This window comes from Falco cherrug, chromosome 10, assembly GCF_023634085.1.
Source record: "Falco cherrug isolate bFalChe1 chromosome 10, bFalChe1.pri, whole genome shotgun sequence".
Lineage (NCBI taxonomy): Eukaryota > Metazoa > Chordata > Aves > Falconiformes > Falconidae > Falco > Falco cherrug.
In genome coordinates this window covers 20,558,870-20,575,233 of record NC_073706.1, presented here as the reverse complement: position 1 = coordinate 20,575,233, position 16,364 = coordinate 20,558,870, and the positions used below count along the sequence as shown (strand labels likewise).

Genomic DNA, 16,364 nt, shown 5'->3' with positions numbered 1-16,364 from the left:
TTTTGGATCTTTGGGCATCTACACAGTGAATTTTACAGTACATTTGCATTTTAGGATCTGTTTGTATTCCCATTTGTTCACGGAACATGCTCTGCAAGCACCTCTTATTTCCCTTTCTGTTCAGCTGGCCTTTTCATGCTTCAAAAATATAACAGTCCTAAGGTTCATAAAAGGTCTTCTGTGTCCATTTCCTTCTACACAGAAATTATACTGTGGCAGTTTCACTACAAAACTTAAGGAGACAAAATTCTTGTTACTGTGCATGCCCAGAGGTGATGTAGTTACGATCAAGTCACTGGCACCTCTCTCTTGCCTAAAGGAAAAGTGAGATTACAAACCAAGCAGGCATGAAACTTGCCGAGAGGGCAGCTCTGATGCCAGGGCTGACAGCGTGGGTGAAGGAGCAGATGAATCTGCTTTTGTCTACTGGCTATAGAACAAATTTAGAAGCAGAAGATCCAGGTTCAGGTCTGTTCATATCATGAAAGGCTTAACACCACAGCCCTTACTTCTTACGAGAAATGTCTGCCAGTCAGCCTCCACACTTGAGGATCTTCCACAGAACCCCTGGGTACCTTATCCTTCGGAGTTTTTCACTTTAAAATACCTTGCCAAGTAGGAAAACCTTCAGACAACTAATTTCAGGCACTTCCAGACCAAAGGAAGGATTTATTTCTCCTTGAAGCGAAGTCACAGACTCCAGAGGATGACCTGGAGGATGCCATACTTAGATTTCTAACCCAGACCTTGACTGAAGCCCTCTGTATCTGAGTGCAGATTGTCCCCAGGCCTGACCTGCCATGCCAGGGCAGAACTGATGATGACTTGGGTGCACGATGTCAGATACAAACGCTTTAATTAATAATGCAGATTCACCACTGTGCAGAAATGATCTTATGGAGCCAAAGAAATAGCATGGTTCTAGAGCTGCTGTATTTAAAATGCTGTTATGGAAGAAACTGGTCTCTTCCTAAGTCATTGCTTAAAGATTTTGTGTTAATTGTCACCAAACGAAGTAGCAAAAATGATTCACACAGCAGAGGTCAAACCCCACATCTGTTCCCTCTGAAGGATGTCCCTCACCGCTAGATCCTTTTTATAAATGAGAGGCCCTCTCATGCTCCTCTGCCTTAGGTAATCACGACAGCTTTGCTCCTCCCTTTGGAGTGCTGCGACTGCTGGGAAGGAGGACATAGCATGCTGGGTTGTCCTGTCTTGCTGGGTCTGCTCCCCAGTGCAATGTGATTGTGAACATCCACGGAAGGGGAGTGACTTGTCTTTGGTCACCCGCATCCTGAACAGAAGAGTGGTTAAAATCTCAAAGAAGACGATGGTGGTACCAGCACTTTCTCATCATCTACCCTAACCCATTCCCCCTGTGAAGTACTCATCCCTTACCAAGAGGGACAAATGCAGGAAGCTAACCTGAGGCACTGACAATGGGCTATTCATCCCTTTGTCTCGTATGAACCTTACTGTGGTCCTGGTAGTGCTGAACTGGAGACCTTCTTCAGTGTTTCCTTGCTTTGCACCTGGCTGTTGTGAGCCCTGGTAGCTACATATTCCCTGCATCTTGTCTGGGGCTGTGGCACATAATTAACAAACCTAGATATCAGGTAACCTACAGCACTGCTACACCAAGATTCAGAGCATGCTTGTACCACAGCGAGTCTCATTCAAATGAAGCTCCAATACCTTGTTATTAGTAAAGCACTAAGAATAACTTTTTGGAGAACGTACATGTTGTTCACATGAGCAGTCCCACTGTTTTCCCATAAATTGTTCCATATATTTCAATAGGAACAGGGGAGATCTTTTTGAGAGTTGAAAGATTGGTACTTCACTTAAAACAGTAGGAACAACACTTTTAGCACTTAGGTCTTTGTAATTTAACAAAGAAAGGAAATATTTGGCAAGGTTTTGAGTGTTTCCTGTTATTTTTTTTGGAGCTTAATGGCTCTTGTTGTCTTCCAGGACTGGAGCTAAGCATTCTTACAAATAAAACGTCTATGGCAAGAAACTATTCAACCCTGCTAACCAAGGGGAGCAAGTTATTCCTACCTACTTCAACTCAGGAGTCTCATGTATTTTAATAAGGCATGATAGAATTTTAAATCAACAAAAGACCTACTTTGAAAAAGGCTGGGCTAATGCCGTCCTAGTGCTTGTGAGAAGAGCAGGACAAGTTTTGTATGAATGTGGAAGTATCTCCCCATCTCTCTGTTACCCTTTTACTTAACTTTCCTGTCTTGCAAATACTAGAATTTACGGTTTTATTCACACCCATTGTGGCAATATCAAATGGATGATGAAAATCTATCTTCTATTGCGCTAGATGCTGAAAGATCACTTCTGTTACTTGACTGACAACTCCAGGCTCAGTGCACACCTTCTGCTTTGTAACTCACTTTTGCTGCTGTTTCTCTGTATTGTTCCTTTCATAGACTCCCTGTTCATCCTGGCTCAGGAAACCACTGTCACTGTTCCTTTAAAGAAAGTATATTAAGTCAGTAAAACAAAATCCCGCAAAGTAAACTGTGTGCTCTTATTTTAAGTATTCCTTAGACTAGTGTTACCTAACCTTCTTGGAGCCACGGGCAGTAATACTGGGTGAGCAAAGCAACACAGGCCACGTTGCACTTTGCTTTCTGTCAGCCTGGATCAAAGTAATGGCTTTGCATGGCTACAAGCAATATTAAAGTATCTGCGGGCATTTTGCTTTTTTCAAGCCATAGGTTCTGGACTACTGACTGTTAAAATACATCTTTGGAACAATGATAAGATTTTTTTTTTAATTTTAGCTGATTAATGAAGTTTCAATACCATCTCAGTTTGTAGCCACATCAGTACTGAACCTGTCTTAAGTATTAACCCTTTTATCAGAAAGCTCAGAGCACGTTAGCATTAACAGCCTTGATCCTACAGGAACACACCTTCTTCAAGAAAGTTCTTGGGAACACAGACAAGTCTGTGAGTCAGTATGTGTCCTCACTGCTGCAACAGCAGTCCTGTTTAGGACGAGTCTGAACCACAGCAACCTGAGGTCACTGCTGCCTCCAGAATTATTCAGCACCCTGCAAGCCTGAGTATGCGCTTGGTTCCCAGCTGCTGTGCTTCAGCCCGCTCTGCTACCAGCTCCGCAGCCTCGTGGCACAGACACAGCCCTCCTGAAGGTCATGCAAGTCTGCTGAAGCCCACAGTTGCATTTTCCGGCTTTCAGGTTGAAATCTTCTATTCCAAGACTCATTTTTTCCCTTTCTTTTACCTGCCGTGTGCCCTCCAGCATGTTACAGAGACTGTTGTACTGTAATTGTAATCAAAGAAAAACACATGCTTATTTGTGTAATGCCTATGCATCCTAAATTATAATTTATGCCATCTCCAATACAATCTGTGATGCAGATACAGCCTTGAAACCATTAGCTGTCTTGCATTTTACGGTTGATTGGTATCCTGGTCAATAAGGAGCAAGCGCATTCCAGCTGGAGAGCCGGCATGTTTTTGTTGTGTTGTGGGATTTCCAGATTTTTAATAAGAGCAATTTCTCATGCCTGATTTGATCATCTGTTACACTAAACAGATTAAATCCATATTAAACCTACCTAACCCCAAATTTCATTTTAAAAAGGTGAAAAGTCTGATAATTATTTTAAATAGAATTTGCTCTATTAGTATCAGCATATGGCAGTAATTTACAAACATTTGCTGCTGTAAGACTGCACTGATTGCAATGCCCATTATGTTGCCTCATATTAAAATCACAATATATAATTCCTATGTCACAATGATGCAGCCTCCAAGTATAAAAGTCATCGACACAGCTTGTAGGCAAGAAATTCTTTTAGACTTTAAATTAGATTTGCAGGATTCAAATTTACTGTTAACTTAATATCAGAAGCAAACCAGTGAAAGATGGCACACTGCACCAGCTCCTAGGAGCCTCCCATGTAAAAAACAAAACAACTATCATGCTCTCATAGGAGCTGTTTTATCCTGCAACTTGCCAAAAGATTTGCTGTTTCTGACAAAGATCTTTGTATTAGAGGAAAAAATCTTAACCACCAAGAAAACTAGTGAGTGAAATGAGTCTCTACATAAAGGCACTGCGAGAAATTAACTTTTTACAGATTTTTGAGAACACAGACCCCAAACTTTGCCTTTATCTCTTATAATATTTTTACTTTATTTTTGGATTGTCAAAGGAAAATTGTATGGTAGGAAAGTAAGACAATAATTGTCTGTTTGGGGGAAGATTAAGAACAAGGGCTGATGTGATGACTGGCAGGATACAGAGCTTCTTATAATAGTGTTATTTTACTGAGAAGAACTGAGAAATGGTTACTGCCTATTGCAAGTAACACTCTGGTTGGAGTGAAGAATATTCATTAAGGTCTGTGGGAGTGTGCTCAAGAACAACAGTTTCCATGTAAATGGCACAAATGCCTGGAAACTGGCAGTAAAGGAATGGTGTTGATGAGGGGCAGAGGACCAGGAGACAACCTCAGCCCTCTCTCCTTGAAGAGCTGCAGGAAAAAAGGTCAAGGGAAGCTGAAAGGAGAAAGGGGGAAAACCCACAGCTTCCAAGGATGAAAGACTCGACTGTGATGACCGCAGCAGACCTTGATTATTTCAAGGGCTAGTTTGTCTTTACTTTTAACCTCCCATAGGTATGTAAAACAGCACTAATCATCCCTCCCCTCTCCTCCACCTCCACAAATCCAGCAGAATGTGGACACAATTGAAAAACTTATTTAGGTGCTCAGACCTAGGTTCAGGAATCTGGTCTTGAGTGCTCATGTTATCAAAACATTTGCTGAATACTTCTCTGATGGAAGTCGCTTCTTTTTTCAGCTTGAGAACTATTTCTGGTTTTAGAATGGCTACCATTTCTGGATTAGGATGGTCTAATCCACATTGTACTTTGTAATGAAATCATTGTACTTTGTAACGAAGTCAACACCAAAATCACTAAAATGCAATAACAATGAGTGAGCATTAAAAAGAAGCAGAATGTACAACACAGAATACTCTATGCTTAATGGTCGTCACTTACTTCATGGTACTTCAGCATGACCCTCTTCTGACAACAGCAGTCATGACAGCAAATAAAAATGACAAAATGGAATGACTGAAACACTGCAAAAATTACGGACAAAGCAAGCAATCCCGTGATATTGGCTGACAAACGGTTAACAACATGAAATGAATCTAATGGGACAGCAGTAAAGTGAAAAATCAAGGCTTGAGAATTATCCCAGCAGATACATATTTCATCATCTGTGAAATCCAGACATCCTTTACAATAAATCAAATGTAGGATCAGCCCCTGTGCAGGACTTGCTACTCAGTTCAGTTCTGCCTTACCTGTTTGTGAAATACCAGGAACTTTTCCAGATAATATAAAAAAAAAATCAGAGATGGAGAAAAACCCTGACCATAGGCAGTTTCACTTTTAAAACTTGTTATGCCAACACAATACAGGTTATTTTTCTTAAAGGACTCGATCCTGCATGGTTAAGCATCCTTCATCACTCCCACATTTATCATGAGCATTTCCCACTACTAGGAGTGACACCCAACCTGCCCCAGAGGCCACAGGGACATGGTGCAAATGCAGCTGGAGAAACATAAGCACCATCTGAAACAGAAATAGTTTCTCCCTATGGCAAAGCTATTGATCATTTTGGTATGGTGATGGTAGAGCGCAGCAGCAGTTGCTGTTCATTATTCCTTACTAGTACACTGGAGTTGAGGTGGAAGGATGCTGTTTTCACTGGGGGCTGTGGTTTTTCTCCTTTGCAGCCACTGGGTCTATTCTGCATTAATCACGCTGACATTATTCAGTCGATCTCACAGGCTTGCACTTGATCATTATGTTGCTAAGCGACTGCTGGGTTCACAGACAGAGCGAGCACTCCTCCCTTAACCTGATAAAAACCCCTGCATTAGTCTTCTCTCCATTTCTTTTATCAGCTCCACGTAAAAGTCAGTAGCCTTTCAAGTGAATTTATAGCACCACTATATTTATAGCATCATAGTCGATACTACCATCACCCATCCCCGTCCCCCTCGCCTCACCGGCTGACAGCAGAGCACGACCTGCCGAGCTGTGGGGCTCCCCCGGGCTGGGTTTTCCCATCTGTACCTGTGCGTATCCAAATTCAGAAATGGGATTCGCGACCAGAGCTCATAACTGAGGCTTTAGTTCAGGGCATTTGGGTCAAATGGAGCCCTGTAGCCCAACACCCCCAAACTTTTCTGTAAGGAAGGATGGGCACAAACGGAGGAAGTGACAGTCAGCTGGTGTGGCCCTACTACATGGGGAGACCAGGTAAAAATCTGTCACCAGAACTGATCTCCAAAATTTCTTAAAGTAAATGATGGCCAAAATTGGGAGTGGGATCTGGAGCTCTGTTCCAAAACCTTCTGATCAAACCCTTTAATTATGCTTTGATTAGTACAAAGTAAGCAAGCACAATCTTTTGCTTCTTTCTCATTTTCCTTCCCCTACCATTATCCTTCTTCCTATCCCACGGTTGGTCACTGCCTTGGAGAAGCAGATGGCTTCCAGACAAACATTTCCATGCTCTAGTTAAAAATCTTGAAACTCTGTGTCTCCATAAGAACGAAGGAAAACTATAAATACACTGTAAAATTATCACTAAACCAATGTGCAGAGAGAAAAAGCAATTCTAGGGTCATTTTTTAATGTAATAATTGAGAGAGAAATGCTGCTCAGTACTGTAGAACAATCTCTTCCTAATCTTCACTTTTCAAAAACAGAAAGAAGATATTTTTATGGGTTTCTGTAACAAGCCATTACCCAACTATCTATAACCTAATTCACCTCTATGCTACCCTAACAGGGCAAACCACAATTGTATGTCTACTGGCTGTGCAAAAGTAACTCTTAAGTGATATTTAGGATTCCCTATCTGGGCTATAACTTCCTGTATGTCCCTATGAGCAAATACTTATTTTTAATTTCATCAGGCTGCTAGTGCTGTGAAGACAATCCAACTGAGTCTGTGAACTATGTTCCTATTTATAACACTTCCAAATATTTCTTTTTGGCTGAAGGATATGAACAGGCGTACTCATTTTTTAGCACTCTTCCTTTAGCAGAGCTAACGAGTTGTTCTTTAGTTTAGCAGAATCCCTGCTTTCCATGAGCTAAAATTCCTTGCTCCCTTTCTAATGCTATCTCACAGAAAAGGGCTACAAGCTCCACAACTGGTTGTCCTAGGCTTTACAGTATCAGAAAAAAAAAGTCAAGAAACTCTAAGAAATTTAGCTTTAAAATTTAAATATTAGCTTAAATACATGGCATTTTGGCAAGATGGTATTCCTTGGTCACAATATTTGACAGCTTTGTAAAAAACTGTGTCAGCTGTGCAATTGGGCTAGAAAGGCTGTAATTTATTTAACTTTCTAAAAGACAAGGCAGGAGTACAAGCAGTTTGAAAAAATGTGTTTGCCTGGGAAGCATTTACCATGCATCTGTCTCTTTTATGCAGGCACCTTTGAGAACAGAAGTAAAATTTAATGCAGACAGTTCAGGGCATAATCATACATAGCACAACAAAAAGAAATCAGAGCATTTTCTCCACTGTGATTAATTTTGCTATTAGCCACATCCTCCCTCTTTCATACTCTTTAGCAAGCACAGAAATCAATCCTCTCTCATCCATCCGCAGAACGCGGAGCTGGTTAAGGTCAGAGAGAGGGGAAGGTGCCAGCCTTGCTCCAGGGGCTGTCAGGAACTGGGCACAGGCGCAGCCGGGCAGACACCACCTAACAACCCACCGCTGGCTTACATATAGGACTTCTGAGTCTAAAGAGTGAACTTCTCCATTTACAACTCTCTACCTCACTCGTGTGAGGATGAAAAGGAATTGCCTGCAGCACCTTTTACAACATATTTTTAATATCTGTAGATAGCTGGCTCTCTTCTGCTGTCTGATTTATGACTTAGCTTAAAAAAGAAATCCTGAGTAACCTTTCTGATCGTTTTAGTATCTTCAGTTCACCTCAATTAAAAAATTATGTAATCATATCAGTTTTGAAAACAGAAGGAAACGAAGTACAGCTCTCTTACCTTCCATTCCCACTGGGAATTCTGTGGAGGTGTCATTTTCTTCCACAGTCAAATAGCAGCCAAGAGTTTTGCTGCTCTATGCCACTGACAGCTTTTCTTATTTATTACCTGATAGGTCTTTTGGTATTGTTTTATCCCAAGGTCCTCTCTCTAGTTTGCAAAGATGCCTGTTTGGGTTTACTTTTCAGGAAAGAAGTAGGATTTCAGCCACGTTGAAATAATGTTTTCTGTGGGTTTGGTTCCAAATTGAGTCTCTGTATTCCATAACGAAGACTAGGTAATTTGCCAAAGCTGAATTATAAGAATTAAAAAAGCTAAAGGACAGAAAAGCAACAAAACTTTCTAACACTGTCCAAGTCAGATCATTCTCTAAAATGTAAAACATATGGGACTACTCTTGCTTAGATGACAGGTTTTTTTCTCCAATAAAGTGATATAATAGATTTTCAATTTTCTCCCCAGCCTTTATACGTGTTTAAATGTTTTTTGACAAAAATGATGTATCTCTATTTGCTTCTACTTTTCATTTTCCTCTCAGTAATGATAATATTTTGACATACTTACTATATGTTGTAGTCGCTAGCCTCAGTTATTTTCTAATAAAAAAGAGATGCTAAAGATCTCTACTGTATCCTGGAAATAGCTATCAGTTTAAATATAAAAGATGATAAACAATATTATACATATGAAGCTAGAGGCAACATGTTCATGTAGCTTAACAAGAAAGCTGATCAAAGTCTAGCAGAAATGATATTCTTGAAGGCATGAGAAAAATAATATGAAATGAAACTGTCAGCGTCATCTGCAAGACAAGATACGTAAATTCAAACTTAGCACTTGTAATTTTATGCTTGCCTGAAGTATTCTCAAAAGCGTTCACTTGCTGTGCACACTTTGTTTAAAGACTGTCTTCATCAGGCAGCCAGTATATATTGTTTTTCTTACACAGTTTCCGTAACATTTTATTTCATGTATTAAGGCTTTTCCTGTACAGTCAACTCAATTTCTACTCTGTTTAGTCAAGTGTCACTAACAGGAATTCCGGAATTTCAGTGGTTTTCTTCCATCCCTTCATTCTAAAAACTGTATAACCTCCTTACCTCCCTGTCACCAGTTTGATGACTTCCATCTTGCAGGAAATAATATGATGACCTGACGCTGAGGCTTGTGATCACCCTGTTTTCTGAATGAGTAAACTTTTGCAATTAACAGAGCCAACCTCCCCTAAAACCAAATTATCTTCATGCATGCAAGGAACGGTAGCTTTTCAAAGGCTGAGTTAGTTATTATCCAGCAGAATAATTCCAGTAAAATTTGCTTACATGGTACCTTTTTTAAAAAACAAAGTCAGCACTGCATTTCTGCAAAAAATGCATTTCTATGAAGTCAGGCCAAACCATATGCAATACTTCAGTAAAAGGTACATTTAACTACTATAGGTAAGGCCAAACCATTGCACACCACAAAAAGAAATACCCAGGCTCTCAATAAAACTAACAAAATATTTTTTTTTCCATAATGGTGGATTTCATATCATGTCCATATTCCACACAAATGTGACTACACAATTATTTGTATATTTACCCAATGTTGTCTGACTATGGTAAGATACTTATCAATTAAGTACCTTTCAGAAACCATTTACACACAAACGTATTGCACTGCGCTATCAGGGATGCTGCTGTTGGCAGCAATGGGCCACCTCCTTGAACCTGTAAACATCAGAGACTATTCACTAATAAGCGTGCACAACAGAAAGTAAGAACTTAAACCCCATAACACTAAGTGGTAGAGATGCTAAATTAACTTTTTAGTAGTAACATGAATAGCGTAAAGAGATTTCAGTGGGTGATTTTCTAAGATAGCTTTATACTTCATGGTAAAGTGGATTATGAGAGGTATCAGCATGAATCAAACGACACCACACAGTGAATGCGAGTAAGCCTAGGCAAAACCACTTTTTTCACCTATCTGAAGCCACAATAAGTTATAGGACTGAAGAAAAATTAAATTAACACCACATTTTAAAAGAAATTTTTTAAAAGACAGAAATAATACTTAAAAATACATCTAAGTAACTCGCATCAAAACAACTGAAACATTTGTGGAAACTGTCTTTGAAGTTGGAAAAGACTAAGAAAGCTCCTGTCCTATGGTGCAGACTACACAGATGCTGTCAACGTACGAAATTCTTCCCCTCTGTAAAATTGTTTGTCATAGACTATTCATTATGCAAACATACACAATAAAGAGTACATTCTTCTTTAATCTATGTGATTTACAGGGGAAGTTAGTACAGGGATGGAAAAAATATCAAGTCTTCATTAGAAAATTACCCAGTTAATTACATTTACCTTGTACTGAGACTTGCAGTTTTTGTTCCAGTAGGTGACTCCAATCCTTCCCCTGGCTTTGAGGATTTCTCTCTGTTCATTTGCTGGAGTATTGAGTTCAATTCACTAATAACATTAGCCTTTGGGCCTGAGAGAACTGGGCTTTTCACCTCCGTCACATCACCCCATAGCTTAGATGTCCTTTGGGGAACAACTTTAGCCATATTGGGCTGTGCACTGATCGGAGGTGGGGGTGGAGCGGGAGGAGGAATAACAAAGCTGTCTACAGTTTCTTCAATTAGCGCGTCCTTGTAAAGTGCATTGCTTTTGTTGATTATGGGCTTCATTTTTGGCTTAGGAGGTACTGGGGGTTTGTCCACCAGAAATGTTTGCCCATCTGCATAGACTGTACAAGTATCCACGTTCTCACCCCCTTCCGAGGATAAGGTAGAGATGCTGGACACCGTTGAGATAGTGCTGGTTGTCTCTAAGTGATGGTCACTACTACTTCGACTGTCTACCTCCTCAATCCCAGAGTCAGTGACGTTATCAAAGCTGTCAGGGGGTGGCAGAAAGGAGGCAGGCAAACAGTTTGAAAGACCCACTTGCTTTTTACTGTCTAAGGAATCTGTTGACTGGCTGGGGGCAAACGGTGCAGATGAAGGCGTGCCATTTTTTCTTTGCTTAATCAAGTCTGTTAGAGCTGAACCGGGAGCTGCACGGTCATCGGGGATATCAAAGCTGTTGGCAAACTCTAGTGGGGGTGGCAGTGGCTCAGTAAAAATAAACTCTTCATCGATATCGACTGATGCTAAGGGTGGCGGAGGGATGCGGAACGGCAAGATGACAGGGTCGTCGACAGAGCTCGCTGCTACAATGGTTTTGCAGGGAGATGCCGGTGGCTCAGATGCAGCAGGCACGTTCAGCTCACTTTCTGCTTCCTCACTCCCCTCTGGCCTCTCTGGAGGGGAGTTTTCAGAGTTTGGTTCCATTTCTGCTCTCTTTTCCTCTTCATCTTCGGGCGTATCATCTGACTTGGCTGTGTCCACGGTATGAACCATTAACAAGCCAGCTGACTTTTGCTGTGAAGTATCCACAATGTTTATCAACATGTTCTTCTTCTCCTCTGTTTTCTTCTCTTTCCCTGCATCTGTTTCATACTTGTTCTCAGTCTCCTGCCGTCTCAATGGGCCACGAGTATTTTGCCTAGTGACAGTAGCAGTAACAGGAAAAGTCGTTTCAATATTGGGTCTCAGCTTTGTATCGATGTAAAGTGGTTTATTAAGGTCAGCTTTAACAGTGTCTCCTTTGCCTGGAATCTGCTGTGTTTGTTCTTTCATGGCTCTGTCCCTGGCAGAGAGAGCGAGGGCTAGTGGCGAGTTTGGATCTAACAGCTTTCCTGTGACGGGGTGAACGTAATTATCTGAGCTGGATGTATTTGTGGACTTAGCTGCCACCGTACTGTTTTCAGTACCTTTCGTTTTGGACGAAGCATTTAATGTCCTTGAATCACTTTGATTGCTGGGTTCACTGCTATTAAAAAGATTTTCAGGCTCTCTAGGTGCAGGAATTGGAGATGGTGACATAAGCTGTCTAAAACCATCTTCACTACTAAACATTGCTTCATCGGTAAATTTTGATTGCCTCATACGTGGTGTTGGTGGTGTTAGTCCAACATCCTCGTCTCCCAGGTCTGTGGAAAGGAAGGCTGGAGAATTACGCCTTGCTTCCAGCCTCTTTTCCCTGTCCCTCACTGCTCCAGCAATGGCTGCTGCAAATGGACTGCTGACACCTAAACTATCGTCGGGGCGGAGTTGCCCAGGTTGCTCTGAAGACTGAGGATCGATTTCCATGCTGCTGCCTTGGCTGCTTTTCCCACTGCTGCTGGTGGATGGCTCTTTCACAATAATCGTCGGGATTGGAATAGAGCAGGTCTTTTCTGGACTGTCTTCAACATTGGATTGTTTCACCAGCATCCCCTTCCGCCTTGCTGGTTTGGCCGGCACATAAACTGCTTTGCTTGCAATCTTCCCAACCTCAGAATATGGGTTTTCTGGCATCTGACCCCTCTTGTTCCTGAAATTTGCCTGAGATGCAGCACTCCGACTGTACAGGTCTTCAGAGTCCAGAGAGTATCGGTCCAGTTCCCGTCTGTAATAGATCCCTTTGTCCCTTATCATTGTTCCCACATTCTCAGGCCTAACCAAAGAAATTTTTGAACCTGAATTCTGATTAAATGGAGGTTTAATAGTTCCATAGCTCCTTGATGTCAGGGATTTGGGCGAGTTGTACAGAGAAGGAGAAGGTGGTGGTGGTGAAGGAGGTAAGGACTGTGGTGGCGGTGGGATATCTTCAGAGGTGTCAGGCATTGAAAGACTTCTGGTAAACTTCAGCATAGGAGGAGCCAAAAACTGCCGTTCTTCCTCTGTTATTCCTAAAAATCAGAAAGTATATTTAAAATGCTGTCTTCCACTGGGATCCCTCATACTGTATTATTTCTGTAGCCAACCTAAAATGCCAGGGTACACTTCACATGACATGAGGCATATGCAAAATTATGAAAGAGGTCTTTCGGTTGATTCCTACCATAAGCATTCTTTCTTGTTGAACTTCCAGAGACCCAGATGCCAGAATTAAAAAGGATGCTACAGAATTTTAATGAAACTGATCAGTGATGTGTAGGTAAATGCTTTGGGTTTATGTATCATCAAGGTAGCTGTAGAGAAGCACATTTTCTTTGAAAACTATTGAACAGGGAAGACAATCTGTGCAGAAGAGTAGCTTATGCCTTATTCTAGCACTCCGTAAAAACATATAATAATGCAACTTAGAAACCTAATGAATTTTTAAGGTGCATTTGAAACTTAGCAAAGGGACTGCAAGGATTCTATTGGGGAAAAAAATCATAATGTTTCATTTCAAAAGATGACATTCTATTATTACAAATACGGCTTTTAACATAAATAAACTGGGTAATATCGGGATCATTTAGATGCTAATTTCACATCAGCATAATGTGTTTCTGAATCAATAAACATTGCTACCAAGAACAAAGCAAGGCGAAATTTAGTCCACTCTTTTTTTTTTTTTTTTTTGTAAAATCATCTATTGTCATAATTTGGAATGAAAAAGAGGTTAATTTTATTCCATTTGATCAATAAGGATTCCTTGGTAAACTACACACCATTACAATCGTTTTGCCTCAGTAACAAAGGAAAAAGGAATAGTGTTTTGCCCCAGGTAACGCATTGCAAAGGGCTTGTACTGATTATGGTTTTTTTCCTTCTCACTGCCTTTCCTTGTTTGGGGGAACATTCTAAAGAGAGGAATTAAATTTAATTCAATTCCATAATACTTGCCTACTGCCATCAAAGCAGAATGTGGAAATTACACCATCTTACACACACAAATTTATTTTCTCATGAACTTTGTATAAAAATTAAACAGTCATTCACTGAGGTAAAGATGTTAGAGAAATATGCTTTAAGAAAGAAGCGATGTTACTAGAAATATGTGATTAATGCACAAGCAAACTATATATGAGAAGCATTTTACCTATCGATTTTTGTCTTCTCATTGTACCCCGAGGTATACCCAGAAAAGGACCTTGAGGACTCCCTGGTACAGTGGGCGTCATCACAGCAATACCCTGTCTCTCATACATGGACTACAAAAAAGCAAACAAAAAATCCCACAAGCATTAAAGTGTGCAAGTCTTTCTCTTACATGTCAATAACTCTTCTGTCATATCTGCTAATTCACCATTCCTTTTACTTAGAATTCTTATGGAAAATAAAAAAAACTTGGTATTATTTCGGGAGGAGGTGAAGAGAAAGGGAGGGCTGGGCTTTACTTACATGTTCATAAAAGACAACAGCTGTAAGAGGAGTTAGCTGAAATTATTTACAAGGCAATATGTTAAGTTTCTGGCACACTTTGTGTGCTGTAATAAAAATGAAGCATAAGCAATTGCATTTTGTTTTATTCACTTCCAAAAACCTAGCCACGTGCTGCATAGCTATTAACGTTCACTCTGCATCAGGCTATATGCTCTCTTCACTTCTGAAGAACAGACCTGTTCTTGGAGTTTTGCACAGACTCAAGGTGTCTTGCGCAAGATTACACTGGCAGTCAGCATCTCAGCTAGGAACTGAGGAACACTACCTGAATTGCAATGCACTCAGCTGTTCCTTCTTCCTGTAAGTCATCACAAAACTATTCATTTTCTGCCTCCTACAACAGCCTTAATTTCCTTGACTCCCAAGCTGCTTAAGAACAACAAAGTGCTTGTATCAGGACTGATGCTCTTTTGGAGGGGTGGGTAATGGAAAAATACATTTAAAATGCAATAAACCCAATTATTTTTTCACTTGCAGAGTTCTGTAAGAGCAAATTCTGCAACTGAATAATCCAATTTCAGAGTTCTGGAGTTAAAATTTTTAATATGTGTTGTAGTATTAATGTCAATCCTTCCCTTACAAATCATCATGTATTATTTAATCAAGATATTATATATACAATTAGGAATAATGAAAACCTGCAGTAGGAGAAACCTTCACATTAGTGGAAATTGCGTGGCTGCACTAACTCTGGTGCTGAAAGTGAAATGACGTACCTTGACTTTCAGCAAACTTTTTTAGCTCGGGTTTAGTGTTGTACTGACACCTTCAAGTTCAGAACTTACTGGCATCTCACCAGCTCAGACTACAGGCAGAACAAGTTCACATCTGTTTGAATAACACTGAGGTAGCAATGTCGTCGATGTGACAGTCTCAGAATAAATATAAGGATATAATGAGAAAAGTTTTATAGTGGTAAGTAGACTGTTCTGTTAAAAAAACATTATTAGAAACGCAGAGTAGACCAAGACTTAAAGTTACAAGGTAATAAAAGTAAAATGAGTATATAAAGCAACATTTGTAAATTCATTTCTGTTGTACGCCTTGCACACTGCCAAAAGACCCCCTCCAATCAGTTTCAGAAATTAAAGCAGTACTTCATAGCTACCACTCACATTCATATCTGTAGCTGAGGGAAAACATCTACTAGAAGGCCGCTGTTTAATAGTTGCCACTCTTGAGTCCACAGTTGCATTGTCTGCAATTCTTGATGGCTTGGAAACTGGTACTATTTCATCCACCTTATCTGTAATATAAAAGTATTCAGTAAAATAAATATAATTTGTCCAAAACCTGAAAATGTCAGTATTGCAAGGTCAAAGGAAGAGATTTACTTTTCAAAAAAATGCAAAGAAAAAGTTTTTTTGGCATTTTAACAAGGCAACGCTTCAGCATCATAAGTCGTGCAAGCCGAGCACTTTTTATTGCCGCTACATAACATGCATGCTTTAGTTTTAAGCCTGCATGCATTTAATGTTTACTTAGTGTGACTCGAAAAACAATCCTCTTCTTCAAACCTTCAAAATGTGAAGGGAGAATATCTATATAGAAATGGAAAGAAGACCTTTAGAAATAATGAATCTGTACAGCACTGTTTCAAATAGAGATAAGCAGACTGTACTTAGTCATCAGAATTTCAGTGATATTTTGGACAATAACAAGTACTCCAGAAGTGCTCTTTTATGCCTATTCTCCTATAAGTAATCACATCCTGATTTACTAACACCCTTGGATTATGATTAGCATTAGAAACTGCATCATTTGTTTAAATGAAACTTTTATATGTATTTTTTATTTTAATGACTGGACAGTCCAGGAATGTATTTAGTTGTGGTCAGAAACAGACCAAATAGGCAAAGTCCAAATCTGATCGAGAACTTCAACATTTGGATTTGGGATTCTGATCTACCATATGATGTGATATTAAAATACAGGAAAAACTTTAATCAAGATCTTCCGAAGCTGAGTGTTAGTTTTAGCCCCATCTTCAACTTTGGTCACAAACAAGGTTTATCAGCATTTAATACATAATGT

The 16,364-nt window shown here is 40.0% G+C and overlaps 1 protein-coding gene across 8 annotated transcripts in view; it reads right to left on the bottom strand.

Moving 5' to 3' along the window:
* The window catches only part of SHANK2 (SH3 and multiple ankyrin repeat domains 2), a 353,665-nt gene that overhangs the window by 4,707 nt on the left and 332,594 nt on the right, over positions 1 to 16,364 (bottom strand). For 6 of the 8 annotated variants that reach the window (XM_055722497.1, XM_055722502.1, XM_055722494.1 and 3 more), the window contains 3 exons: positions 15,446 to 15,576; positions 13,987 to 14,098; positions 10,453 to 12,865 (listed from right to left, as the gene is read on the bottom strand). In XM_055722497.1, coding sequence (XP_055578472.1) covers positions 10,453 to 12,865; positions 13,987 to 14,098; positions 15,446 to 15,576 — 2,656 coding nt within the window. Of the gene's footprint in view, positions 1 to 5,053; positions 5,081 to 10,452; positions 12,866 to 13,986; positions 14,099 to 15,445; positions 15,577 to 16,364 lie in introns of all 8 variants that reach the window. The other 2 variants (XM_055722500.1, XM_055722499.1) reach the window with 1 other exon arrangement.